The sequence below is a fragment of the Electrophorus electricus genome, chromosome 23, assembly GCF_041902795.1.
Source record: "Electrophorus electricus isolate QZ-2024a chromosome 23, ASM4190279v1, whole genome shotgun sequence".
NCBI lineage: Eukaryota > Metazoa > Chordata > Actinopteri > Gymnotiformes > Gymnotidae > Electrophorus > Electrophorus electricus.
Genome location: NC_137519.1, coordinates 9,565,973 through 9,593,696, shown reverse-complemented (window position 1 = coordinate 9,593,696; position 27,724 = coordinate 9,565,973). Strand labels below are relative to the sequence as shown.

At 44.9% G+C, this 27,724-nt stretch overlaps 1 protein-coding gene across 2 annotated transcripts; it reads left to right on the top strand.

Moving 5' to 3' along the window:
• Positions 1 to 1,339: 1,339 nt before the first annotated feature.
• On the top strand, positions 1,340 to 26,952 carry kcnq1.1 (potassium voltage-gated channel, KQT-like subfamily, member 1.1). Of its 2 annotated transcripts, XM_027013794.3 has the most exons (17): positions 1,340 to 2,021; positions 5,665 to 5,755; positions 10,468 to 10,594; positions 10,696 to 10,774; positions 10,854 to 10,950; positions 11,048 to 11,188; positions 11,286 to 11,396; positions 11,489 to 11,584; positions 11,692 to 11,805; positions 11,919 to 12,060; positions 12,528 to 12,581; positions 12,998 to 13,127; positions 21,797 to 21,872; positions 23,096 to 23,190; positions 23,359 to 23,405; positions 23,558 to 23,619; positions 26,358 to 26,952. In XM_027013794.3, the coding sequence occupies exons 1-17, from the start codon at positions 1,642 to 1,644 to the stop codon at positions 26,550 to 26,552; spliced, it is 2,037 nt and encodes a 678-aa protein (XP_026869595.2). In that variant the 5' UTR covers positions 1,340 to 1,641; the 3' UTR covers positions 26,553 to 26,952. The 2 variants fall into 2 exon arrangements, with proteins under 2 accessions (XP_026869595.2, XP_081562667.1); XM_081706541.1 differs by lacking the exon at positions 12,528 to 12,581.
• The last annotated feature ends 772 nt before the right edge of the window (positions 26,953 to 27,724 follow it).

Sequence of the window (27,724 nt, the reverse complement as noted above, 5' to 3'; positions counted from 1 at the left end):
CATATGATAATCTAGTGGCAAGCATGGGAGTGGGAGTACCTCCCTCAGACCAAGCTAAGTTTACATGTGGTGAAACACATGCTCCCTCCCCTTTAAATTATGTACCGAGAGCGAAGAAAGGTCAAGGTTATATGCTGTAATGCTGCACTCTGCTGTACACTGTCAGACACCGCAGCAAAGCCCGGAGATGAATGAACATTAAACTAAACCAAGTGCCACTTTACATAAGCACTGGAATAACCACGCAGCTTTATCACTTGTTCTTTTGCAATTATAAGTTTACATGCATCACATTAAACATGCAGCTCGAAGGAACCAAATATTCACATCTGCTCTTTGTGCATTCTTCAGCAGTATTAAAGAATCTTGGTACCCCAATCCATTCTTCTCTTAATGCAAATACTTGTGCACCACACGGTTTTTTCTTACACTTTTTTTGTGGTGTGTGTGAATGTATGTGTGTGTGTGTGTGTGTGTGTGTGTGTGTGTGTGTGTGTGTGTGTGGTGTGTGCGCGCGCGCGCTTTTGTGTGTGACCAGACTGCACAACCTGGTCTCTTTTCTGCATGCCGACTGACACTCTCGTCTTCACTCTAAAAGCGAGTGTTGTTAGTCGCATACTTATGAAACGCTAAGGACGGAATGTGCCACAGAACGTCCGTAAGCACTCCTTGTAAAAAAAACAAAACAAAACAAAAAAACCTCTTTTCATTGCAGAAAAATCCTTAGGAAAACACAGAGTAATAGTTGGGCTTCATATTTCCAATTTTACGTAGGTATTAGATGGCAGCCTCGGATAATCACTGTCTACATCTCCATCCGCCCTGTCGCAATACGGGCCCAGCGACAGGGCCTGTCACCACTTTAGTGCCTCATGAGTTCAGTAAAAAAAATTGCTCAGTGAATCAATGCCCCCTTAATTACCAAGGATGAAACAGCGAGAATTCAAGGTCATTACATTTTCAGACCAGGACACAGAACACCCAATGTAAATGTGTAAACTAAGGTGAATGTGACTTAAAAAGCATCAACGGGTAATGCTTCTTGTCCAATAATGTTTCTTGAAATAGCTTTGGGTTTAAAAATAAAAAGTTCATCCACACAGACCTAGTTAACACATCTTATTTTAAAAAGGTTTTGGCCTGCTTTGAGAGTTTACCTGTAGGCCTGCTATACTTTATGAAATGCTAACATTATATTCTAGTACAATCCACTGATTTGTTAGTGGCGATTGATTTTATGAGAATATAAATGCAGCGAAGATATAATCAAATACATCGTCTGTCTCTAATTCAATCTGATTACGCTTCCTGGCGCGTCACTCGTCGGAAATGGTTATGGCAACGGGCAGAGCGGTTTGAGCACGCAACCGCTGGTCACTTGTGATGAAGCCTACACAGACTTGACAGCAGTGCAGGTAGCATTAGGTTATAGGAGTTGAGTAAAATGTGGTAGCATTCAAGTTTAAAATGTTGACCGGAGCATTAAAATGCGTTGTTAGTCAAAATCTGGCTAATGCGAGTGTTTTAAAGGGAGCATAGCTCACTGTTGCAAGGGAATACAACCTGCCAAATGACCGCGAAGTGAAAGTTTCCTAGTAGTTTGTGCTCTCCCACTGATGAAAATCTCTCCCAGCCGGCACAATGACAGCTCCAGCTCAGAATGTGACGAACTCCTGGCATATCGCGGGGTCTTCGGCTCCTGAACGTCGGGATAAAACGCAGCCAGAACTGGAGATGTCAGAGACCAATGTCCCTCCGGCAAAGACCAGCAGTAAGAAGAACTTGTCTTTGCCTCGCAACGCAGCACCCGTGGACAGTAACAAGCGCAATGACGAATTTACCGTGCCGACAATTATTACTCAGCGCCGAACATCTCACATGTACGGTGTTGGTTACAATCACAGAATGTCCATTTACAGTAACACCCGTCCCGTCCTGACTCGAGCATATCTTCAAGGACGTGTGTATAACTTTTTGGAAAGACCATCGGGTTGGAAATGCTTTGTGTATCACTTTACAGTGTAAGTACAGCTACACAAATATATACATATCAAAATGTACATTTTCTGCAACAAAATTATGTTGCTGAGTATCTCTTTCTATATTTGTGTCGATAAAAGAAAAAAAAATAACGTCCAGTAGGTGATTAAGTCCACAACCAAAACAATAGCTCTAACTAATAAACTACCTAGCTACTGTCTGTTCAAATACAGAAACATGCAAAGCACTTCACAACCTGTTCATTAGATTAGTGTCAGCTGGCAGTTTCAATTCCTAAATGTGTAGGGCACATGGTCTCATGGTGTGAAGAGTCTTGTTTTCAGAGTCTGAAGTGAGGCTGGTTGAGGACAGCATGCGTGGAGGAATTCCCGGCGTGAAGGGACCGGCTGCTTGTCATGTTCTCTGTCTCTAGCAGGAGAGGAGGTGATAATGGCCAGCTAAACTTGGCTAGTGAGGGGGTAGAGGTGGTGTTGGTGGAGATGGTGGTGGGGATCCACTCTGCAGAGCCCGGTGGCCCCGCAAGACCCACTAACCTTGCGGTTCGCTGATGTTGGGCAGAGACGATAGGGGACCTTGTGAGGGTCGTCGTACCTGACTGCTGTGCAGAGCCATCAGAGATAATGCACCCGGGGGGGGGGGGGGGGTTGGTTTGCAGTGTTGCAAGATGACTTTTCCTTGAGTGTGGCTGGGAAAACTGGAAAGACTGTGTGTGTTGTGCTGGCGTGTGGATCGATGAATTAGGGCCTGCGTGAACCGCTCAAATATGTTATACTTCAAAACCTTTCAGTACCCCTCAAGAGTTGCGCTGCGTCGTGATCCTTTCATGAGCAGAATAAAAAAAATAGGACTTGTTAAAAAATGAAGTGAGAGGATAAGGAGAGAGAGACATGGCCATAGCATTGGCTGGTAGGGGGAAAGTTGCTGTACTGTACTGAGGGTTGAAGTGCAGTGCTTTCCCTTGTGTGAGGGAGTGTGGGGGGAGGCAGGCAAGGCTAGCCAAGAATGTGCACTTGGTTATCACTGCCCCAAAGGCACCAAAGCCAGGGCTGTATGGGGGATGAAAGGCGCTTATCATTAAAGCACGACCACAACACAGCAAACTATGTTTGTGTGTTTTGTGCATGTGTGAGACTGAGTGTGTGTGTCCTCATCACTGTGTGAGTGGATGAGTGGACATGTGTGTACGTGCCTTCCCCTGACCTATAGGTGTGCTTAAGTCTAGTTAATGCGCCCAGTACATTCTTTATTATCATCTGTATGACAATGTGCGATAAAGGACTGTCTTATATTGGCATGTGAACCAAGAGTGATTAAAGACATGTGCGATGAGTAGCTTCAAGATGATGCAGACATACCGGCCAGTGGGAAAAGGAAAGTTTGTCTATATTACAAAGTGGCACCAATACCACACCGTCATTAAACATCAAAGTTTTTTAGGTGTGCAGAATGTGGCATAAGACCTTGTCAGAAGCGAATGTAACTGTGAGGTTATTACATAGTTGCTTTTCCCTCTCTCCCACATGCCCGCAAGCTGCGACAGAAGGCTGTGAATGATCACCTCCTGCTCCAAACAAGACCTCTCAACACTTTTCTTTAACTCATTATCTTGCATAGTTAACTCTATATTTATTTGTGTCTGAATCTCTCCAACTCTAATGCACTTTTTCTTCCCCATCATTCCCATTTTCAATAAGCAGTCTGGTGTTGTTGTTTTTTTGTTTTTGTTTTTGGTTTTTTTGGTTTTTTTACTGCCATGACCGGACTTGACTAATCACCTCCTCCCTCATAAGAGCAATTTTTCTCCATTATGCTTTTTAGTTATAGCAGTATCTCATGATTGGCCTACTAGTGATAGGTGCTCTGTCATGACTTAGCTGCACAAGTTCTCCATGGAAACCATGGCTCTAATGGAGTTGGAGGCTTTTTGCAAGGTTTGACAGCCACCAATTTCTCCATAGGCTGTTTCTCTACACCTCGGGCCCCTCCCTATGTGTCAGTGCTGACAGTTGACAGCTGCCCTCTCTTTGTCATATCAGCAGCTGTGCTGCTTGCTGTCTGGTGTTTGGCTGTTTTTTCTTTCTTTATTTATTGTTGTGGCCATTGTCATCAATATGTTGTGTAAAATTCAGGATTCAGGATCTTTGCTGTCAGCTGAAAAAGGAACGTAGCAACTGGCAACCAACTTAACTGACAGTTATTTTCTAGTTAATAACAAGGCATAGTTAGAGGTTCAACAGATTTGATCAAACCATGTCAAAACATGGTCCCGAAGATTATTATATGATAATTTGGATGCAACTTGTACAATGTTTTCTAAACATTTTTTCAAGCCTTTTCTTAAGGAGTGCTTGTATTCCTCATGGATTTAGAGTCTGGAACAGTTAATCATATATGTTCTAAAAATCAGGATTTTAACATACAAAGATTGCTTTGCAGCCTAATGCAGGAAAAAAAGTGTGGGGTTTGCAGTCCGTGTCCCTGTCAGATTACTGGCATGGCGGCATTAGGTAAAACACCCTTATCTCTCAAAAAGAAAACAATTTTATCTCAAGTATTGAGGAGTTACAGTGGTGGTTGTGTTGGTCGAGCCATGCAGCAGTGCAGACGACCTTGTAGGAGAATGACACAGTGATGTGTTTAACGTCAAACCCTGGGTTTTCAAACACACCTGGACTTTACTCTCAGCCCAGCAGATAAGCTCCAAAATCATTCACTTTCACTGCTTAGAATGACAGTTTACACACGCACACACACACTTAGCAAATAATAATATAGTGTCCTTTTTGATGAGTAGTTAATGGCCCAAGAAATAATACAATTATTATTACAATTATTATTTTTACACTGATTCATATGGTACAAATAATATGTTCATGTCTCAACTATGAAGCACTTGGCTTTTAATACTTGCAGTTCGTATTAAGGTGAACGAAGGACTGAGGTTTTATTTCAGTCTGATGGCAGGTCATTTCCAGGAGGAAGTCCCTGCCCTGGACAACATCCAGCTGGCAGCGGGCTTTAATGTGCATACGTCACATACATTTGATCATGGGGATTTTTTTTAGTCCAGATACGCCATCATTTTGACTTCACCGACCTCTTCCTTATCACGAGACCATTTTTACGTGCAACTGTTTACATGTGACAGCACGGTGGTGCAGCACTGCTAACGTAGATTCGCCTCTCAGCTCGGCCGCTGCCTGTGTGGAGTGTGCCGCTTTCACTGTGCCTGCGTGGGTTGCCAGGTATTCCGGTACACGAGTACATTCCAAAGGCGTGCAGTGCATTTTAGGTCAATTGGCTTTTCCAAATTGGCCAGGTGTGTGTGCGTGCGTGTGTGCGCGCGCTCCCTGTGGTGGACTGGAGCCCGGTCCCAAGGTTGGTTCCCGCCACCCCCACCCCCTTTGGTTGCAGTTAGAATATGAATGACTGAAAACAGTTTCTATTGCACCTTTATTCCACTAGGTGGTGATGGTGAGTAACAGTAGCTCACAGGTTTTGTCAAAGCTGTGCTTGAAATGAACACTTCAGTAGTATTGGCTGTGTACATACAATTACATTTTCTGTTTGCTCTATAGAGCCTTCAACTATTTTTGAACCAAAACAAAAAATGTTTTATTATTGTGGCGATTAAATAGATTAATGTAATATATCCTTCCGCAGGTTTCTGATTGTACTATCTTGCCTGATCCTCAGTGTGCTGTCTACTATTGATCAGTATCAGGCTCTGGCCCAAGAAACACTTTTCTGGGTGGTAAGTTTCATAAATCACATTCCTGTTGTGTTTTATTACACGTTTGATAAAATCATTTTAACTTTTTATATAGTTAGATTTTACCTAATGAGTAATCTATTATTTGTGTAACCGGTCAGAGTTGCCGCAATGACGCATTTCTAACCAGCAGGTGGCGTCAGTGCCATACATGTAATACATCGGCATTGTTTTAAAGAGTAGCCCACACGGAGCAGTAATTAAAAGCGAATTATTATTCAGTAAAAGATCATCATCTCTTATGCTATTAATTACAATACATAATTATTTGAAAGGCAGGCCAGTTTTTTTCAAATATTTTGCTGTGCCAGGAAGCCTAATACTACTTTGTCCAAGTGTTTGTTTGTTTTTTAATCATTTTTGTTCCATGATCCCACCTCACATTACCTATCCATTTGTCAGACAATTGATTTCTTACTCAGCTTAATTAATGTATCAGAGAATTCAATCTGATCAATATTCTCACAACAGCCTGTTTGGTAATTAAGTTGCTTACCCCGTGAGAGACAATATCAGATGTGGGGATGATCAATAATAAACGCTAGACAGTGGCTTTACTTGTATGCCCCTGTGCCTCAGTGCCATATGTTAAGGTTAGCGGCTGTCCTTCTCACAATAACACGCCTGTTGTTTTTATATGAAGCTCCCCTTTTATCATCTGTGGGGCTGAGACAAATGGAGAGAGGAGAGACTCAATCAGACAAGGCTGGCTAAGAAAAGGGCAGAGCAAAGGGTAGAGATTATCTTGTGGTGCCTGGGTGCTAGAGGTTAGAGGTCAGCCTGGGTGCTAGCTAATGGGATTAAAGCAATGCGTTGCGTTCATGAGGGGATGCCAGGCTTTACAAGTCCATGTCGGAGGGGACACCTTAGGAGCTTGACATAGAGAAAGAGCCTGGTGGGTTAGCTAGGCCAACACTTGCCATTTAAGAGGCCCCGAGCTTAGCCAAGCCTGTAACAGGTGTTCTTGCTTCCGTGTAGGGGGAGATCCCTGTCGTCAAACGGCAGACACCCAGTTTAACGGTGCTCATTACCGAGTATAGGCCCCACATTATGGACGAGAGTGTTTTTCACAGGAAGTCGATCTGCAAGCATTGAATCCCCAGCCTCCACCCCACCACCATCAACACCACCACCACCAACACACTCTCCACCCCCAGCGCTCCAGGTTTTAATGAGGCCTGGCCCTCTGTGTTCGCCTCACAGCTGTTGGGGGGGAACAAAGGCAGAAAGCCTGCACTGTGCTGCTTGTGGCAGTAGCTCCACTCACACGGACTGCTCCATGATCAGATGGTGCAATGATCAGAAACACACATTACATATATAAATATATAAGCATGTAGAAATATGTATACATACATGTCTGGAAATTACATTTCCACTAGAATGACATTTTTACTACCTACATATTTATAGAGGTAGAACAGAGGTCCTTTATCAGCTGTGCAAGCAAAAGTATTGTACCTCTATGTCTCTCTGTAATCTCTTTCCTTATAAATAATATATTTATATATTTTTATTGGTAACGTACTGAAATCAAATGATGTAACACTTTTGCATATTTTGCAGTTGATCCTATAAATGACTGAATTAAGTTCACACATTAATTAGTATTTCATATCAGGCTTCTCCACACTTCTGTTAATTGGCAGCATTCGGGCCGTGTTAGCTACAGATGCAAACAGAGAGAGCTGCCACCAGGCTCGTGAGTCCAGCTTAGCACGTCATTGTTCTCCTGACAGGAGTGCTACTGCACGTTTGTCAGGCATAACGTCCCTCATCAACTGCGAGGTGTTCAGTGGCTCAAACGTGACGCCTTTCTAGACTCGCCACACAGAGAGTAAGCGTGGGCTCCCTCAGGAAGTCACGCAGGACGTCCCCCTGTATCTAAATCCAGCACTTACGGGCCTTTTGACACGACGCTGGGCTGCGAAGTCGCATGGGTAAATGCCTGTTTCCCCAGAGTGAGCTCAGTGGGATGCCATCGTAGCACCCTCTTATGCTAACGAGGTGTGAGGAGTCATCGACGCATTCTGTGCTCTGGTGCTCAAGCAGCAGTAGTAGTGCCACAAGGTGTTAACCGCAACACGAAGTACAGGACCTACTGCGATAACGCCTTCTGCCGATAAAACCCTTCATTTAGACACCACACAGGAAACCTTCTCTTTGTCAGTGAAAGCTTTCTCTTCGAAGACTCTCCTAAAAGGTGGCTATACTATTGTAAACCATCTAAGGATTCAATAATGATGATAAAATATTTGCTTCTTAAAACATCCATGAATAGCCGTGAGTATGGGTTGTTTTGTTTTGGCCTCTACCTGTTGTAATGTTTCACTCCGAACCAAAGAGGACTTATAGCCAGTTAGTTGACCTTGTTAGTGATTCAAGGAACAAAGAGTAACTAAACATTACCCAGGACCCTTTGCCTTTCCAAAATATGTCCTCCTATGAACAAAATGGCAATTTGTTTGCAAGCAGGGGTTGTTTATATGACTTCGGGACATTAGCCATTACGAAGTGATAGGACTTCCTAAGCACTTTTGAATATTCCACCTTACAGATGGTGTTAGAAATCATCGAAACTACTTTGACATCTTTCACCTCACTGATAAAGGTCTTCACCCAACCACTCACACCACCACCCCCCTTTGGAGGGGCATGCTTTCTTTTGTCTGAAAGAATGATGATGTGCAATAATAAAGGGCATTATCCATATTTTCCTTTATTTTTACTTTAAAGGTTGCTTTTGTGGAATGGCATGCTGGCTTTTAACATTAAAATATGTTTTAATCCTATTGTGAGTGTTTTGCAAGTTTAATATTAACATTGGTCACCATAACTGCAGGTTTGGTGTGCGCGCGCGTGTATTCTTTCCTGTAATATGCAACAAATGACCATGTGTGTTTGCTCACTTACATTTAAAATACAGCATTTAGACAGTGTGAAGTCCACTGTCTTTAAATCTAGTTCATTTTAAATACATTATGTTCGTGAAAGCATCACAGTGTGAAACATAACATGTCGGTTTCTTGCTGCATCATTACTACTGAATTTCTGCTGTGGTCACGCCAATCAGTTGGGTGGAAGTTATTTTTGTTTCATGAACACACAATGTAACCTCATAAGATAGCTGCCAGAAGGTCAGCTGGCCCTCACTCTCCTCCCTGTGTTGCCACGGTGACCCCTTCCTCTGCTCGCCGTGGTGACTGCATTCGGGCTGGATTTTGGATGGGGAAATCCTATCACCATGGTAACGAGAGAGGCCCCTGCCTCTGGGCTCCCGTTTCCTCTGTGTCCCCAGGAGCTCCTGTCGTGGCCCCGGGCACCCAGTGGCCATCCACCCAGACCATGTATGTGACAGCTGGTCAGTGTGGTCACTAGCCTAGATTTAATTAGATACCAAGCTCAGAACACTAAAAGGGAGGGCCAAAGACGGCCATGGGATAGGTATGCTTTAATCAGTTATTCTTTGATGTTTGCTTTTATCTGGGCAAGAGCAGCTCTTGTCTGGATGTAGAGTAGAAAGACGTGTGAAAACTAAATTATTCCATTCATCAATTTGCAAAAAAATATTTATTAAATGAGAAGGCATTTCGCTGATTACTATTATATGCTACTTTATCAGTCATCATCGGTATACTTTTAGAGATTCATATGTGTTGCCCTGAAAGATAGGAGGGAAAAAGTTTCCCTGAGAAATAGGGACATTTCAGGTCCAGTAGCTTGTGACTCCAGCTCAGGCAGAGCTTGTCTATCTGTGTGTCAGATCCACCTCACCTCCAATCCACTGTGTTTTACCCCTCGCCCCCCACCTAGTGCAACGGGCCAGGGCCCTTCCACTCCGTTTTACTCTGCTCCAGGGGGAGATTTGGACAAACCTTGTGCCTGTGTGCCAGGAGTCTTGTCCCCTTTCCCAGGCTGTTTGGCCCATCTCACCCCTGCTGCCTCCCCCTGCCCCACCCCCCAGCTCTGCCTGAGCCCAGCCATCCAGACTGCGTGTGGGATGGAGGACTTCTGGCTTCATAACTCATACATTGTGTGCTTCCTCGCCGCTCTCAGTGGGGCCGAGCTTGGCCGACTCTGAGCCTCTCTTTGTTAAAGGAGACGAGGGCAACTGCTGTTGTTGGCCATGACCGTGAATCAGCCTCCCTGGGTGGCTGCATGACGCCTGTCAGCTCTGCTGGCTGCATGGTGGCATAGCTCTATTAAACCCAGCCGATCCGGAGAGGTCCTTTATATTCATGATAACACTACATCTAAATCTGGGCTGATTTGTTATGTAACAGAATTCATTCAACATAATCCTTCTGAAAATGAGAGGAAAAAAGAAATAGAAAAAAAAATCTTTTAAAATCTCCTTTACATATTGGCAATGTGAAGTTAGGTGAAGAATTGTATGGGCCCTTGTCTCGAAAATCCTTTTGGAATGGTTTCAAATATGCCATTCCTCTGCAGTGCATCCACAAATTAACACTGTTTTTTTTAAACTATTTTTTTCATACAATTAAACTGCACTGTTTACTTCTGTTTGCGGCAGGAGACTGCAGTTACTGGAATTAATGGTCACACTTTAACATTATTCTGTGCAATTTAAATGAATGCCATAAATGATCCCCACAGTGGGCTACATAAAAACAGCTTTTGTGCACACCGAAGATGGAAACCTGTGTGTGTGCGTGTGTGTGTCTCCTTTCTAGGAAATAGTGCTGGTGGTGTTCTTTGGGGTGGAGTACGTGGTGCGGCTCTGGTCAGCTGGATGCCGCAGTAAATACGTGGGCTGGCTGGGGAGGCTTCGCTTTGCTAGGAAGCCCATCTCAATTATTGGTGAGACCATTTCCACTGTTCATAGAGATAACAGCTTGTGATGGGGGCACTTTTCTGCAGTGTCTTGCCACGTTTCTAGCCATTGTATCGTTCTGCCGCAGACCTAATCGTGGTGGTGGCCTCTGTCATTGTCCTGTCGGTGGGCTCGAACGGCCAGGTCTTCGCCACCTCCGCTGTCAGGTAAACGCGCGTCCAGTCTCTGTTCTCCCTGAGCCTGCTCCGGGCCTGTTCTCACGGCTGCTCCCCTGTTCTGGCCCAGAGGAATCCGCTTCCTGCAGATCCTCAGGATGCTGCACGTGGACCGGCAGGGAGGCACCTGGCGGCTGCTGGGCTCCGTGGTCTTCATCCACCGGCAGGCAAGCAATCCTCCCCGATTCCCCACCTACGATGCTCCTCGGTCGGCCTCAGGCTGTGTCTGTTGGCTCCACCCCTATAACCAATGCGTTCTTTCAGGAGCTGATCACCACACTCTATATCGGATTCTTGGGCCTCATCTTCTGCTCCTACTTTGTGTACCTGGCAGAAAAGGACGCGGTGGACAGTAGTGGGGTCACAGAGTTCGCCAGCTATGCTGATGCTCTCTGGTGGGGGGTGGTAGGTAGCTTGCATGGTCGGTGGTAGAGCATCAACTCCAAATCTGTGGTTTGTTTCGCCAAAGCCATTGCCATGTTATTTGTGTTTCATGCTCTAGGTGACAGTGACCACCATTGGTTATGGGGATAAGGTCCCTCAGACCTGGATAGGGAAGACCATCGGCTCCTGCTTCTCCGTCTTTGCCATGTCCTTCTTTGCCCTGCCCGCTGTAAGTCATGGACGCTAACTTGGGCACCAACAGCATGTGTCTTGTCCCTACCCGAAGTCCACGCCAGTGCTAAAGATGCGTGTTTCCTGCAGGGCATCCTGGGATCAGGCTTTGCCCTCAAAGTCCAGCAGAAACAGAGGCAGAAACATTTCAACAGGCAAATCCCTGCTGCTGCCTGCCTCATTCAGGTCAGGGCTCTCTAGTTCACCGACCCTTCTTTCTCTAGGCTTCCTCTGCTTTCATAGGTGTGCGCAGTTCTCTGGCAGGACTCCACCTTTCGCCTTCCCTGTTTCAGACCTCCTGGAGGTGTTTTGCCATAGACAACCCGGACTCTGTCACCTATAAGATGTTTGTGCGAAAGAGACCTGCAGTCCAGTCCATGCTACCCAGTCCAAAATCCAAGAAAACCGTAAATAACGCATTTAATGCAAGTGCTGTGATGTGGATGCATTAGGATGAATCATGGACATTTACATAAACAGTACAAGGGTGGACGTTGACATTTTTCCCATGCTTTGCCAGGTGAAGATGAGGAGAAAAATGAAGACCAGTGAGAGGGACAGCGATGCGACCTCCCCAACCATCCCCGCCATCACCTATGATTCGGTGCTGGACGAAAGTGGAGAGCCCACCCAGGACACAGTGTTTGGTATTGAACACTCAGGTAGTAACCCTGGCTCTTCCTGGACTGGCAGCTTCTGCACCTTTGCCAACCCCGCCTTCAGCTCATGCTCTCGCAGTGCCAGCTTCCTCATTTTCTGCTTCACCGGCCTCATCACCAGAATCGCTCCGTTAACAACGCTGCTGTCTTTTTGCCGCCAATCTGTTCATTTCCATTCACAGTGCAAGCAAGCGCTCCGAAACGATGCAGTGAGCCGATGGTCAAATCTACTGCCGCATGTCTCTGCTCTTAACACAGCCCTCCTGTCACCAAACACTGCCTGGGTGCATCTGGGTCTCTTTTCACATGGATTGCTTTTTTTTTAATATATACTGGAATGTCCACATACACACTTGTCCAGCCTGATGTGATAAGGCGCATGAAATCTGCGATTGGCCTGAGCTCTGTGAATAGATGTGGTACAGAGGTCAGGCCAAGCAGATAATGAATATTCCTCCCTCCCCTCGTAGAACGGCAGCGGTCCTGGACCTCTATATCTTCTCTCCACTTCTCCCCTCCTCCAGGTAACCCTATCTCAGCTCTTAGGCCTGTTCACGCCGGCTCCGAGACAGCACTTCGTACAAGGAGAGGGAAAAAAGGCTTAGTTGTGACACTTTCCTCCGTTTGTGAATCTTTGTGTTGGGAGTGCAAATGGCTATGTGACGTGTGTGCTTCTCATCTCTCTTTCTTTGTGTTGATGTATGAACAGTGTTAGCATCCTCTTAAGCCAAAAATGATTGTTCAGGCTGACAATTTTGGCTCTCTGCAGTCTTGTATTGGGATATTTATAAACATAAATTGCCCATGAGAGGTTCCTTAATGGAAGATCTGATGTATGCACTGTGCCTCTTTGTGCCCAGCAAATTTGCAGAGAGCTGCATAGCCACTTTTAAAACACTTTCAAAACAACAAGTAAAGGTGAATGTGCATGTGTTTGTAGTGAAAAGGGGCATGGGTGTTTTAGAGGTGCAGACCCCTCAGCCACTGCAGAGGAACAGCAGCTTTGCAGAAGACCTAGAAATTGAGGCAGAGAGGGATAGCCTTCTCCTACCGGTCACTCACGTGTCTCAGTGAGTATGAACACACACACACGCGCGCACACACACACAACCACACACGTGCATGCACACAAACACATCTGGTCTGTTCCACATTGCTTGTGTCCCAGAAAGAGAACTTCTCTGTCCATCAAGCATGAAAGAAACATCAACACTGAACTGAAAGGAGAAAGGGCTGGTTTGATCATTCCTAGCACTCTGTGTGGAACTGGGTTCGATATGTAGGAGTTATATCTCCAGGCTAGTATTGCCACATTAGGCTTAAAGCTTGAGCACAATAGCCTGGTTTTAGTACCAGCAGTTAATAACCAATTATCTGTACTTGGTACCTAATTAAATCTAAATGCTGGGTAAGTGCTGTCAGCAGCGTGCTAATCTTCACCATCAATTACAAAAACAATTACAGCTCCTTCACTTTCTCCCCATTCGAAATGATCCTGCCAGAACACTATCACTCCTCTTCTAAAGCAGCTGGTGGCCAAAACTGCTGGAAATGAGGCAAATTTCCGGAGCCCCTCTGGTTCCCATGGCGAGGGCCCGTGGGTGTGGCTTGCCTGTGAGCCGGCTATTAGCTGCACCTCTGCGCTCCATTAGGCGTGTAGCATGTGGAACGGGCCAGATCGCACAAGCTCGGTTTGCAGTCGGCTCTCCACCCACGGGGAGCTGCGTGCCGTTGGCCTCCTTCGGAGACAATGATGGTGGGCCAGGCTACCAGGCCGGCCTGTCCGGTGTCAGGGGCAACCAGTTTTATTGATTCAGTCATTGGTTGAGTCGTCGTAAATGAACTGCAAGAATGTCACCTCCTCTTTGCTCCACTTTGCTGTAGCTCATAGTGTACCACTAGAGGGCAGCGGAGATGTTTGTTGTTGCTCCCAGCAGTACTTTGCTGCTCATGTCTGTCTGAATCGAGGCACATTCAGACGCTACTGCATTGTTCCCTGTGCTCCAGGTGAAATAGCAAAGCAACGTTTCTGTTGCTTACTTAGAACGAGGTTCTTGTGTGATGCAACAGTATCCCATGACCTCCATTTCAGTAAACACAGGCAACATAACACTTACATAATCCTACGTGCTTGGTCTAATGGTCATGCCTATGTGCCTCATAATGAGTACTCTGTTTTGTAAGAGACGCCAGTGTCAAAAGACATTTTTGTCTGCAATGCTAAGCATCTGGTTTTGAATCAGAAGCAGTCTGGCTGAGTTTTTGTCTGCACATTCTACGTGGCTGTTGCTGTGCCGACAACAATATATAAAGTATTTCCAGAATGTCAAAACAACCATTTAGACTGGATTTATATCAGCCTGTAAGCTAATGTTACAACAGCTATGCCATATCATTATCATAAAGCTGAATTAACCAATATGACTTTTTTTTGCCGTTAGTATTTTAGTTTAAAGGAGTGGATTGGGTTTTTGTCTCCTAGGTTGAGCTCTGATTGTGTTCCACCTCCCCTTCTTCAGTGAACATATTACATATCCTCCACAAAGGCTCTCTTGTCACTGCCTTCCTCTGTTTGATCTTTGAAGTTTAATGAGCTTTCGCTCATCTCACACTGAGATGCAATGGCAACAGCTGGCTCTCTCTCTCTCTCCCTTTCTTTTGCCCTCCCTTTCTCTCTCTCTCTCTCCCTCTCTCTCTCTCTCTTCCTCTCTCTCTCTCTCTCTCTCTCTCTCTCCCTCTCTCTCTCTCTCTCTCCCTCTCTCTGTCTCTCTCTCTCTCTCTCTCTCTCTCTCTCTCTCTCTCTCTCTCTCCCTCTCTCTGTCTCTCTCTCTCTCTCTCTCTCTCTCTCTCTCTCTCTCTCTCTCTCCCTCTCTCTGTCTCTCTCTCTCTCTCTCTCTCTCTCTCTCTCTCTCTCTCTCTCTCTTCCTCTCTCTCTCTCTCTCTCTCTCTCTCTCTCTCTCTCTCTCTCCTCTCTCTCTCTCTCTCTCTCTCTCTCTCTCCCTCTCTCTCTCCCTCTCTCTGTCTCTCTCTCTCTCTCCCTCTCTCTGTCTCTCTCTCTCTCTCTCTCTCTCTCTCTCCCTCTCTCTCTCTCTCTCCCTCTCTCTCTCTCTCTCTCTCTCTCTCTCTCTCTCTCTCTCTCTCTCTTTCATTGTGGATATGAGTGCGTGTTTATTTGTTTATGTGCAGCAGAACTGGGAAGTGACTCAAAACTGCAAAAATAGCAGACGCAAACGTCATACTTCTCTCTTGCGCAATAGTCTTCCATCTCTTTCTCTCCTCTGCTCTGATCTCCTCCCTTTCTCCTCTCCTCTCTTCTCAGGGCATTTGCTCAGAACCCTTCTCCTGTGCTGACCTTTGACCTTGGCCTGTTAACTTAAGAGGAGGGAGTGGCCCAAAGCCATCCCCCCACCCCACGCTTGTGTCTGCAGCTGAAGCAGTTTGGCTGCGCTGGGGGGTGGGGAGAGAACAATACCATAGCAACATCACTTACACACGCACCCGCACACATGTGACTACAGGCAATAAGACACACTTTCATCAGTACATACCACTGGCCAGTATATCAAATTCCTCAGTATATTAGGGTTCAAAAAAGAGCTGATGTGATAAAAGATTTAGATTTGATATGGTTTAATGTGAAACCCTGTTATAATGCTAAGGGCAGTTTTTAGACTTTGAAGTGACGGTAAGTTTCCCTCACCTGATATTTATGTTGTAAAGTGCTACGCATCACTGTGCTGACCTTAAAATAAAAAGAGCTCCAGGCTACCGGAACAGCCAAGGTGAAAGGCTATGGAATCACAGCTGAAGCAGGTGCATGGTGAATGAGTGAGCGAGCGAGCGAGTGAGTGAGGGAGTGAGTGAGCGCGTGAGTGAGTGAGTGTGTGATAGAGTGAGAGAGTAAGTGTGTGATAGAGTGAGTGAGGGAGTGAGTGTGTGATAGAATGAGTGAGTGAGAGTGTGATAGAGTGAGTGAGTGAGTGTGTGATAGAGTGAGTGGCTGCCTGCTCAGATGTGCTTCTCCTGCTTTGTGGTAGTGGGGGTGTGTGGTTTACCAAAGGCTGAAAAGATTGATTTATTCTCAGCAAACAGAGAAGGGCTTCTTGTGGCCGAGGCAGGGCCCGGTCGTCCACTCTAGCCCAGAGACAAAGGGCCATTGTCTGCTGCTCCACACACGCCAACAATAGCCTGATTGACAAGCAGCTCCACCGTACGGGGCTCCTGGACTAAGGCTGCAATGGTAGCTTTGTTAGAAACGCTCTTATCATAAGAAACAATCACCTCTGGCTCTGGTGAGACTTGTGGTGTTCAGAAATTTCACCATGTTGTAAAACAGTGTTCATGGATTTTTAAAAATTCTTTAATTGTTTATTTATTCGTTTGTTTTTTAACAATAATGCAGTGTGTGGCTGACATTGTTACAAAATCCACATTACTGTCCATATCATTAAGAAATGCATTTTATAGTGCTAGACTTACAACATTATAAAAATATTACCATTGTGTGCCTTTCATGGCATTTATCATATAAAAAGGATGAAGAAACTGTTGAAGAATGATAATGAAGAATAGCAATGTATTATTGCTACTGCTGAGATTTACAGTAAATGTTACAGAAAAGGCATGCATACTCTAGAGGTACCCATTAGAACTGACTCAATATACTTTCTAGGTTTGTGTGTGTGCTTTTGATTGCATGCATGCATGTAAGTGTGTATGTATGTATGTGTGTGTGTGTGTGTGTGTGTGTGTGTGTGTGTGTGTGTGTGTGTGTGTGTGTGTGTGTAGGAGTGTGTTAGGCATGCTGAATAGGACAGGATCGTTGGCTCACTAATGCCTCTTCAGCGCGGCTTGCCAGCACAAGCCTCTTTATCTGGGCTGTCACGGCCTTCCTTTCTTCCCTCTTTAACAGTAATTGCGTTTCGTTACAGTGTGTCAGAGCTAACAAGGGACATGGAGTGAGAGTCAGCTGAGGGGAGAGAGGCAGAGGAAGGGAGACTGAGACACAGATAGGGATGGAGGGAGAGAAAAGGGTGGGAGAGAGATTGAGACAGAGTGGGAAGACGAGAGAGGGAGAGAAAGAAACTTGGACTAGAAGAAAGTTGGAGGGAGACAGAAAAGGGAAAGAGGGAAAGAAAATAAATTGATGAAGAGAATGAATAGAAAGAAAGCAAGAGAAAAAGAAGAAAGAAAATATAAAGAGAAAGAAGGAGCTAGGAGGAATCACCCTGTACTATCGGGACAGTAAAGCACCCTAGACTGTCGCAAAAAACCTTTCAGCCTGCCAAAAATTGCAAAAGTCCATACGTGCCCAGCTCAGTAATGGTGCTGTAATCATGGTTGACCTAAAGGTGTCTGTTCTGCTTATTTGCCATGTTGGCTCCTGTTAGTGTCAGCACACATTGAGACCCTGCCTATAACAGGCATGTATGACAACGAGTGTGGACATGCTGGGACAGGTCGCGCTCTGCCACCCCCTCACCCCCTCGCGCAGGAGGATGCAGGGAAGCAGGTCTGGCACTGTGAGCCATTTGGTCACGCCATAAGCCAGAGAGGCCTGCCTGTCACGGATGTCTTCTCCGCACTAGGACGCAGCCTTAACCGGGATATTTAATACTCTGTGTGCTAGCCCGGCCCTTTGATGCGCAGGATGAAAGAGACCTTTTCACAGCTGAGGCCATGGGGACCGATGTGTGTGTGTGTGTGTGTGTGTGTGTGTGTGTGTGTGTGTAAAAGTTTGTATGTGTATGCGTGAGTGTGTTCGTGTGCATGTCCATGTCTATGTGACGTCCCAAGGCCTGCGACGGCTTGAGCGCCTGACGATGCGCTGCTTTCCAGCTCCTGCTCAGCGGTTATCAGCCGAGCACTTACCGCTCTGTGACTGCCCGAGCGCTCACGGAAGAGCTGGCAGCGAGGCATCCACGCCGAGCTGAGAGGGGAGGCGTCGCCGTCGGGAGCTGCCGCGCTGGACCGCTCAGCCAGCCGTCTCCCCTCCCACTGCAGCTAATCAGTGTGTTGTTCCCCCCCTGCGGCAGGGGGCTATTCTTAGAGCTGCCGCCTGAGCCCCTCCAGCATTTTAGTGCCCCAATGCTGCACTCATGGAGCCCACGGCACAACACAGCCAAACAAAGGGGCTTCAACTTTTGACTCTGGGGAGACGGGGACAAGAGGGCACTCCGACTCAGCTGGGGGTGGGGCTGTGTGTGTGTGTGTGTGTGTGTGTGTGTGTGTGTGTGTGTGTGTGTGTGTGTGTGTGTGTGTGTGTGTGTGTGTGGGAGAGGGGCTGTTGTAACAGACCCGTGGCTGTTATGTGTCACGTGATAGGGACACAAAGCGTTTCTGGACAGTTTTATTAGACATTGGCTTAGTCATGGGGATTTTTGGCTCAGGGCGGGCAGCGTGTATTTTAAATTTCAGAACGATGATGTAAGTACTGAGGGGGTCTGTCATTACCACTGCACAGTGACGACTGTGTTTGTATTTTGCATGTATTTGAAAGTGGATGAAGGAGGGATCTCTGTGTGTAGCTTCAGGTACACACTGTGAAACACATTCATTCACATTCCTGTGTCATCTGACACACCTCTTCATCATTTTATTGCCACACAGCTGTGTGTTTGTACATTTTTGTGTGTTTTGAAGTCCTTGTGTTTGTTTGTGTATTAGTGCATATGTGTCTGTGTGTGTGTGTGTGTGTGTGTGTGTGTGTGTGTGTGTGTGTGTGTGTGTGCTTTTTGAGCTCTGTTTCAGGCTTAATGTTTCTCTGTCTTGATGATAAGATTAGAGAGAAACTACAGCAATGGATTGTTTTCCTTCCTGTTTATCTACTTTAGATTACAGTCAGATAAGCTCCACTCCAGTGGGGAAATGGTCAGATGAACAACACTTTCAAAAATTATTTTGTACTCTCTGAAGAACAAAAAAAAAAAAAAAAAAAGAAATATTATCATTAAGTACTTAGAGTCTGTGTCTCTGAGGGTCAGGTGAATTTCATGGACGTCATTCCAACGTTCTCATGTGCCTGGCAGAGCATTCTCCTGTCTTTACACACCACTAGTTGGCTTTTCAAGCCCAATCTGAGCCCACTGCTAACTGGGCAGGGCCCTGTTTTTGTTGAACACACCCTGCCAGACCGAGCTCGGAGCGGCTGGCCTGAGGAGGTGGGCTCATCTGAGTGGGGTGTTGATAGCGGTAATGCTGTGACTATTTCCTGTCCCACGCTGCACCACTTTGATCTTCACTTGGTGCACTTGCACCCGTCATTGTCTCAAACACAACATCCGTTCATTTCCACATGGACAGACACGCACATTGTGGCCCATTGCAACTCTGGTCATTGGTCAAACACTGGCCCATCAGACGCAAATCTCGATCTTGCACGGCCATTGCATCACATATGTTTTTCTCCTCTTGGCTTCTTAGGTGAATTTACTTTGCCCCTGATGCCCTTGGATTGTTTATTAGAACTGTGGATCCAGTTTTCTGTAAGTCTGCATCGTGACTGTATCTGTGTTGAAAAGCACTTTTGGTTAGCTAGATGCTATTACCATCTGGCTGGAGTTATGCCAGAAGATGCCAGTCATAACTCTAGATGCCTTCTGTTATGTTCTTATGTTGTACATTTGAATCCTGTACATCATGTGTGTCAGTTGTTGTTTTTTATTCCACAGAAGTTGCAACCCCCTTTTTTTAAAAAGTGTATATTCTGCTCTTTTTACATCTGGTTGCTATCAGTCAATGTTAAAGGCGACTGGGAATACAGGAGATACTGTGGTTACCAACTGCAGGGAGAATTCTTTCTCTCTCTCATTACTGGACACTCATCCTGTGTTGGTCTCTCTCTTCCTCTCTCTCTGCGTGTTTCTCTCTTTCCGTCTTTCCCTTGGCCTGTCTGTCTCTCCCTCTGTTGGTCCCAGGGGAACCATTTCTCCCCTTTGCCTAAGTTCTTGCCAGTGTTTGCCATTAGCCCGGCTTTGTGCCAATACCAGAGGCAGATGGTGACCCTGCTGAGGTCATGAGACCAGCGTTGCTATGCTGGTAACCAGGGCGGGGGAGAGGAAGTGGCGCTGTCTCCTGGACAGATGGGTTGGTTCCCATGTTCCATCAACCCCCTCTCTCTCTTCCTCTCCCTCTATCCAGCTATCTCTCTCGCTCTTTCTCCATTTCATTCTCTCTTTCTCTCTATGCCAGTCTGTCTCTCTCTCTTCTCTTTCTCACTCTCACATACACATACACACTCTTCACTGTCTACTGGCTTGAATGACAAGCTGAGGTCCGATCTTGTGCCTGTCACTGGTGGTTGAACCTCAGACGGACTCTTCAAAGCGCTTCAGCCGTCATAAGGTTTTCAGTGTCAGAACCGTAACCCCAACAGTGATGACAGGGTTTGTATTGTCTTCATGTTAGCTGGGTCACTGTCATTCAACGTCTTTATGTAGTCAACCTGAAGACTCAATAGCCAAATGACAGTTCCTTCAGCTATGTAATGTATGTCGTATACTCCAGCGAAATGCAGAACATTTGGGCTATTGAATAATTGTGCTTCCTTTAAGGTAAGTTTGTTATTCAGCCATATCAACAAGGACTTCTTTGTTATCCACTTCAAGCTTGTATCATAATGGAATCAGTTTGCTTATTGGAGTTGTTTAGCATTTTACGTGTATCTCATTTGACCATGTTTATTTCTCTATTCCCCCTTTGCTTTTATTGCAAATCCAAATTAATAATAAAGCCATTTTCCTTAATAAGCACACCATGAGAGTTAGCTCCAGCCTAAGGAATATTACAACTTAGCACTGGCCAGATGCCCAGAGGGTTGCAGGTTCAAGTCCTGAATGGTGACCCATATAGCAGCAGTTTCCTGGAGCTTGACATGTGTGTTGTAGTCTCTTCCCCTGTGCTTGCCCTGCCAGAGAAGAAGCAGACTCCCTTAGGCAGCCTTGTTCACTAAGTCACTAAGGCCCTGCCTGTCTAATGCTAATGCCTTTCTTTGGAGGGCTCTTGTAACTGACTTGGCCTGACACACACCAGATGCAAATGTAAGTATGGCAGTGCGGCACACACACACGCCACATGTAGGCCAGCACTCACGAATCAGCACATGGCCGGGCCCGTTCCCAAAGATAAAAGGCAAAATGCTAATTTTCCATCATTGCAAAAGATAACCTTCATAGGTTATCTGCAGAGAGGAAATCAAACAGGCAAATGCACATGCACGTGCGCACGCTCACACACACACACACACGCACACGTATGAGTTTCCTTAGTTGAGGGCCTCGCATTTCTCTCAAGCTTCCCTGACTGCTTGTGACCCCTGGCCATCAGCATTAGAGCCATCTGTAAGGAGTGCTTCGAGACTCACCTGAGGGCCTTTCCCGACACAGATAAGATTGTTTTGCAAATGGCGTGGCGTGGCTCAGAGCAGGAGCGCGGTCAGTGTCCTGAAACCCATTGATTTCATGATGCCACCGGTGGCATTTTACAGTCTTATTGTCTTCTTCATCTATACTGGAAGCCATAAAGGACTCGGACGTGCGTTTAGTGTGGCGTGATTGCAAACACACCCTGCAGCTGCTGAGCAAGCATTTCTGTTTCTATTCTGTCTTTCCCAATGTATTCTAAGATAAACTGTGTTGAGCATCTGGTTTAAAATGGCTTTCTTGTGTCTCACTTATGTCATTCTTGCTTTCTTTTGTTTGTCCCCATGGAAACCTCTATGCCACGCCCTTGGACACTGCAGGCTGCGCGAGTCCCACCGAGCAGCCATCCGGGTGATCCAGAGAATGCGGTACTTTGTGGCCAAAAAAAGGTTCCAGGTAAGACCTTTTGACCTTTTGACGTCCCACCTTTTCTGAAACCTGCAATTACCACAACCTCACAATTGCTACTGTATAGGGCCTTCTGAAGTGAGCTGTTTTGTTTTTTTTTAATTTTATTGTGGAATTTTGGAAAGGCAGTGTTAGGAGCAGATTGCTTATCACTTTAATATGAGCAATTACCTACTGCAATTAGGTCTTCACGAGGAGCTTAATGTCTCTCGGTGCCTATCACAGGGTTGAACTCAAGCTGAACATAGTGAGAATTGGGCTTCTGCCCAAGCTCTTTGGTTTGGCTGGCACAGTCAACACAACGCAGTGTGTCAGTCCTGGCTACATACACATCCAATGACCCACACACCTACACAAACACACATACACACACACACACACACACACACATAATGCACACACACACACATCTCTGTTGAAGTCAAGAGTACCCTCACATAGCCCCCCACCCCCCACCCCCCTTGCGTCAGACACTTGACACTGGTCACTGTCGTCTGCTGTGCTTTCTCTCTTTGTCCTTCCTCTCACTGTGTCCTTTCATTTGCCTTCACTCACCACACTTATGCGTCCCTCCCCCCTCCCCCATCCTCCTCTCACACACTCCTGTGACGCCAAACACACAATCATAGCTGTGCGGCAAATGCCGGCATTGCGTTGTCTGAGCTCATGCTGGTATTTGCTCTCCTTTGAGCAGATTTACTCTCGTCTGAATCGTCCAAATTGGTTTCGCCCCACCACAGAGGTGTGAATGTTTGCCCTTTTTTTGGGGGGAGGAGGGGGGTGTTGTTTAAGCGACCGAAGGCCTATAACAAACATTCTCCACATGTTACTCTGGGACTGCAAATAAAATTCAAACAGCTACGGGTGTCAGAGCACAGGCCTAATCAGGTCCAACAGCAAAGAAACAGTGTGTTTGATCAATGTGAATGTTTGGTGCTGACTGGTGTGGTTTCCTACCATAGGAGCCTTTGATCTCGGGGCTGGATGAATGTTGAGTGATGAAAGTTCACGAATGTTTCACGAGATTTAATTGCCCACACCTCTCTTATCCAACCACTCATGTGCCTCAGTGAATTAACAATTAACTCCCAGCGGTGCGAAGCATTTCTGCATTGCCCCGTCAGGTTGCTTCTGTCACTCGCTAAGCCTGCGCCGCGAGGTAAGGAGGGGCGAGTAGATGCGGAGCGCTAACTGTGCTTGCGTGCTTGCAGCAAGCCCGCAAGCCATACGACGTGAGGGACGTGATTGAGCAGTACTCCCAAGGCCATCTCAACCTCATGGTGCGCATCAAGGAACTGCAGAGGAGGTGGGGCACCGAGGAAGCTTAGCTATGTGGGAATTAATGTTTCCTATAGCTCTGCTGGTTTTGTGGCTTTAAAAACAGAAGACAGTCCCTGTTCTCCCAATTCTTGTACACCAGCCCCTTGTGGGATTTCTGGGGAATGTATGATCACTCTTTCTCTGACTTCCCTAGACTGGATCAGTCCTTGGGAAAAATTTCCTTGTTCCAGACAAGTTCAGGTATGGCTGGCGAAGTCTAACTTATGCTGTCCCTCATCTTTTTCAAATAAAAACAACAACCGATTAAGTTTTGTAAGATACTTTCCATAATGGCATCTTTCAGTGTCTGTTTCTTGTTTGCCATTAATTTGGTGCGGTTTTGTTTTCTGCAGAAAGAGCTAAAGACAAAGGAATGAATACAATTGGCTCCAGACTCAACAGAATGGAGGAGAAGGTAAGACCTTGAATTTTTCTGTTCAGATTAGAGATCAGATAAACTTAGCAGGAATGAGATGTAGCACATTGTTGTTAAACTTATATGAGGACCTCACAGTTTCAGATCCTTAAAATACCTCAGCTGTCTCCCCATAAAAATGCCTCTAGACAGCACTTCACATTCCTCAGATGTTACTGATGAATCAGTAGAATTGTTAATTCACTAACCCATAAGGAAAAACTCATTCCCACATCTACGAAGTATGACCAAGCCTTCCAAATACTCAGGTTTGTTATTAAAAGCTATAGATACTGATTACTCTTTGAGTGTGGGATTCAATCAACACACTCAAACATGGGGCCATATTAAACTCTCCCATCATTCAAATGCCACTTTTATCTTTTTTTGAGTATTTTTCTGAGTGATGTCTACTGATAAGGGTCTTTAGTGTCTGAAGGGAACTTTTGTGTGTGTATGTGTCTGTGTGAATGTTGGCGCGCGCGTGCGCACGTGTGTGTGTGTGTGTGTGTGTGTTTGTGTGTAATGAGTAGCCTCTTAGTCTGACTGACAGACATGGACTCAGGAGCTTTACAAGCACTCACTCTGCTCCTGTTCACGTGCCACACTGGCCCTAAATCCCTTTACAAACACTTTTCATCCCAGACATGAACTCAGGGGAACACACACACACACACACTTACTGACATACATCTCCCTCTCTCCCTCCCTCTGTCCCTCCTCTTCCGTTCCTAACATCTCTCACCCGCCCTCTCTCTTACCACACCTCTCTCCTCTCTCTCTCTGTCTCTCTCTGACACACACACTCACTTTCACTCTTTCTCTCTCACTCTTTCACATATCTTATATATATCTTTAGTCATGTAGGTATCACTGTATCTGTCTCTTGGTCCAGCCAATCAAAAAAAAGTTTCCTTATTGTATATAAAAAGACATCTGTGATATTCTGTCAAAAACCAAGATATTCTGTCAAAAGCTATGTTTTAAATAGAAGAATGTAAGAATTTTCTTCAACCATTTATGACTAGGTTTTTTATAGCTAGCATAGTTTTAGCTAAAACAACACCTGCAGTGTCATTAGGTTGGCAATGTTTTACCCTAACATGGTAATTTATTGTCTTTTAATGTCACGAAAGTTGCAAAACGTCTGATAGCCACACAAAAAGGACTTTCTTCTTTCACTAGAATGGGACTATTTGTTTGTACTACTTTTCTGTCTCTGCTTTGACTGGTGGAGCATGTTTAGTTGCCAGGGAAACTGTGATGACAGCATCCAGTGATGACAGGATGCCCTGCCCCATGAACCGTCGCTCTTCTTCCCATAATTCACTGGTAAACAGGAAGCAGACAGTGTCTGACATAAACAGGAACAAATAGCTGAATTTTTTTTTTGTCAAACAGCCGCCTGAAGCATTTGGCTGACATACTCGCTGTATTCTTTCATGCCACCCACTGTGACAGCCGCCACTCCATATGTGGGAATTTATGTTAGAGAATATATTACACTACATAACTGACACAGATTTTTAAAAAGTAAATAAGATAATTTAAGATCATTTGTAAAATAAAAAAAGCTTTAACTCACTATAAAGAAATAATTTATTTGACATTCTAGTCAGTATGTTTAATGAATTTAAGTTTAACATGGTTGACTACATGAGCCCTTATGAAGAGACATAATTATGATTTAGGGTGGCAGACTTAAAGCATGTCAGGTATCGACACTAAGTGGTCTCAGCTGTACCCGGTCATGGCAGACAGCTCTGAGTCCCATTCCCAATCACTTGGGCTGCTTCATGTCTCTATGTGGTCAGGGAGTGTATATTTGTATATGTATGACTGCGTGGGAGAGCTTGCATATGTTTACATGTCTGGTCTCATGCCATGTGCTGCATGGCCGTGTGTGTTCGCAAACGTGTTTGTGAGTGTGTGCCTTAATGCTATCATGGTATAAACGTTGCTGTTGGTCAGAGACACTCGTCTGATGAGTTGTAATGGGGTGTAGACAGACATGGCTCCAAAGACCACTTAATGTGGAGTGACCCTCAACCCCACAGCAGTATATGTCCAAATGCCTCCAAACAGATATTATAAACGTATGGCTGTTTTGTGTCTGGAGTGAACAGATTAATACAGAACAAAAAGATAATCTTAGCATGTACTTCATCCACAGTTTCCTAAACAAGATAGTACCTAAGCTTTTGCAAGGGAATTTTAAAGGAAAGTATGTTGTGGTAAACCTTAAAAATATTTAAAGGTCTTGACGTATTGCGCTGTAAATTCCTAAGAGAATTAACAGTCTGGTTTCCTTCAACTTTGGTATGATATGAGCTTGGAATGTCAACAGAATAGTTGCTCAATGGAAGTTCTGAGATAGGTAACAAAAATAGCCAGTTATAATACCACAAATGGCATTGTCATTCACTTTCTGTTCTGCAGTTATGGCACACACAGTTCTGATCAAAAATATATTAATTAATATTAATTAATATTAACTAATTACCCAAGAGCACAGCTGCTTTTGATGGGACATGGTTTCTTAAAAGCCTTATTTTCATTGCTTCAATTCAGTTTTCCCAACTTCTGCATCATTTTACCATGTGTCATCCAAAAAAGGTGTACTTCTGTAGAGCAACCTGATGCTCTAAGCAGTACTGTTGTTGTGGCATTTCCAGCTATGGCATTATGGGATGCTCTGTGAAGATATGCACTCAGGCTGCACCTTGTCCTTCACTCAGATCACGCACATGGACAGGAGTCTCACTCACATCGCAGAATCCCTGAACCACCTACTGCTGCGGGAGAGTGAGGGGGGCGAGGCAGGGGCAGGCCGGAGAGGCAGCGGCCACACACTCGTCCGCGACCTCAGCCTCCCCACCTACGAGCAGCTGTCGACCCCGACCTGTGCGTCTGCGCTTGAGGAGAGCTCATGAACTCGTGCTACCTCTAAAAACATATTTTACAGAGCATTCAGAGTAGCTTTAAATTTTAGGATGTTTTTGTAAAATACTTGGTTTTAGAAATTAGCTCCCATTGACTTCAACAGGGCACAATTCCAATGCATAATTTTACATCATCTGTAACTCTACCCTGAATGCTTCATGAAACATATTTTTTGAGGTATTCCTCAAAAATTCCTATTACATGTAATGCTTAGTGAGTTGGACCAATCACAATGCTTTGGAAAGTGAGTTTGTTGGAGAATTATTTATGAGTAAATTTTCTGTAAGCACAAAGTATGACATATTGAATTATAGATTATGGGTAATATATTTGCTGCTTGGTGGGGGAGGGGGGATATGTGGAGATTAATTTTTAATGCTTTCCTTTCATCACTGAAAGTTCCTGATGGCACCATCTCTCTACTGATTATTAATAGATAAATCTGTTTCTGGGGGAAAAACAGACCATGGTATAGAAGTGATTATTTAAATGAATGATAATTTACAAACTATATACAGCTAAAGTATGTCTAATTCTAGTTTAATCTAGTTTAATTCAGTTATATAAGAATAATTTTTTTTGATCTGTACACTTTAAATCAAGTTTATTTATTACTACATGTATACATTTATATACAAATGTGTGTGTATGTGTGTGTATGTGTGTATATATATATATATACACACACACTGATTTTTATTTGACCTTACCATAAAACTAGTTGAGTTTTATTCAAATTACCAGTGGTCATTACTCGTTCATTCTTGATGCAACACTACTGAATCTGTGCCTCATTTCTTATACCTGCTTAGCCATTTTGATTTTTATGTTTGTTTGCTTTTTTTTTTTTGTAGTCTTGGCATTTGGACATTTTTCTCATTAATAAATATAAACCAACACCAATATCATTTTTGTGTTTGTTTTGAATGACATAACTATATCACTTGATCAATCCATTTTAGCATTCAGACCTGCAAGGTTTCCTGTTGTAACCACATTTCTCTAACCACAAGCCTGTGGTGGCAGAGGTGGTTGTGTAGAGGCATTTATGGCATTCAGGGGACAGTTGTAGTTCTTTTTCTAAGAGTCTTTCAGTGATGCTTGAATTCCTTTAAAGCATCCTGACAGATCAGTGACTTACGCAGCACACGACCATATGGGC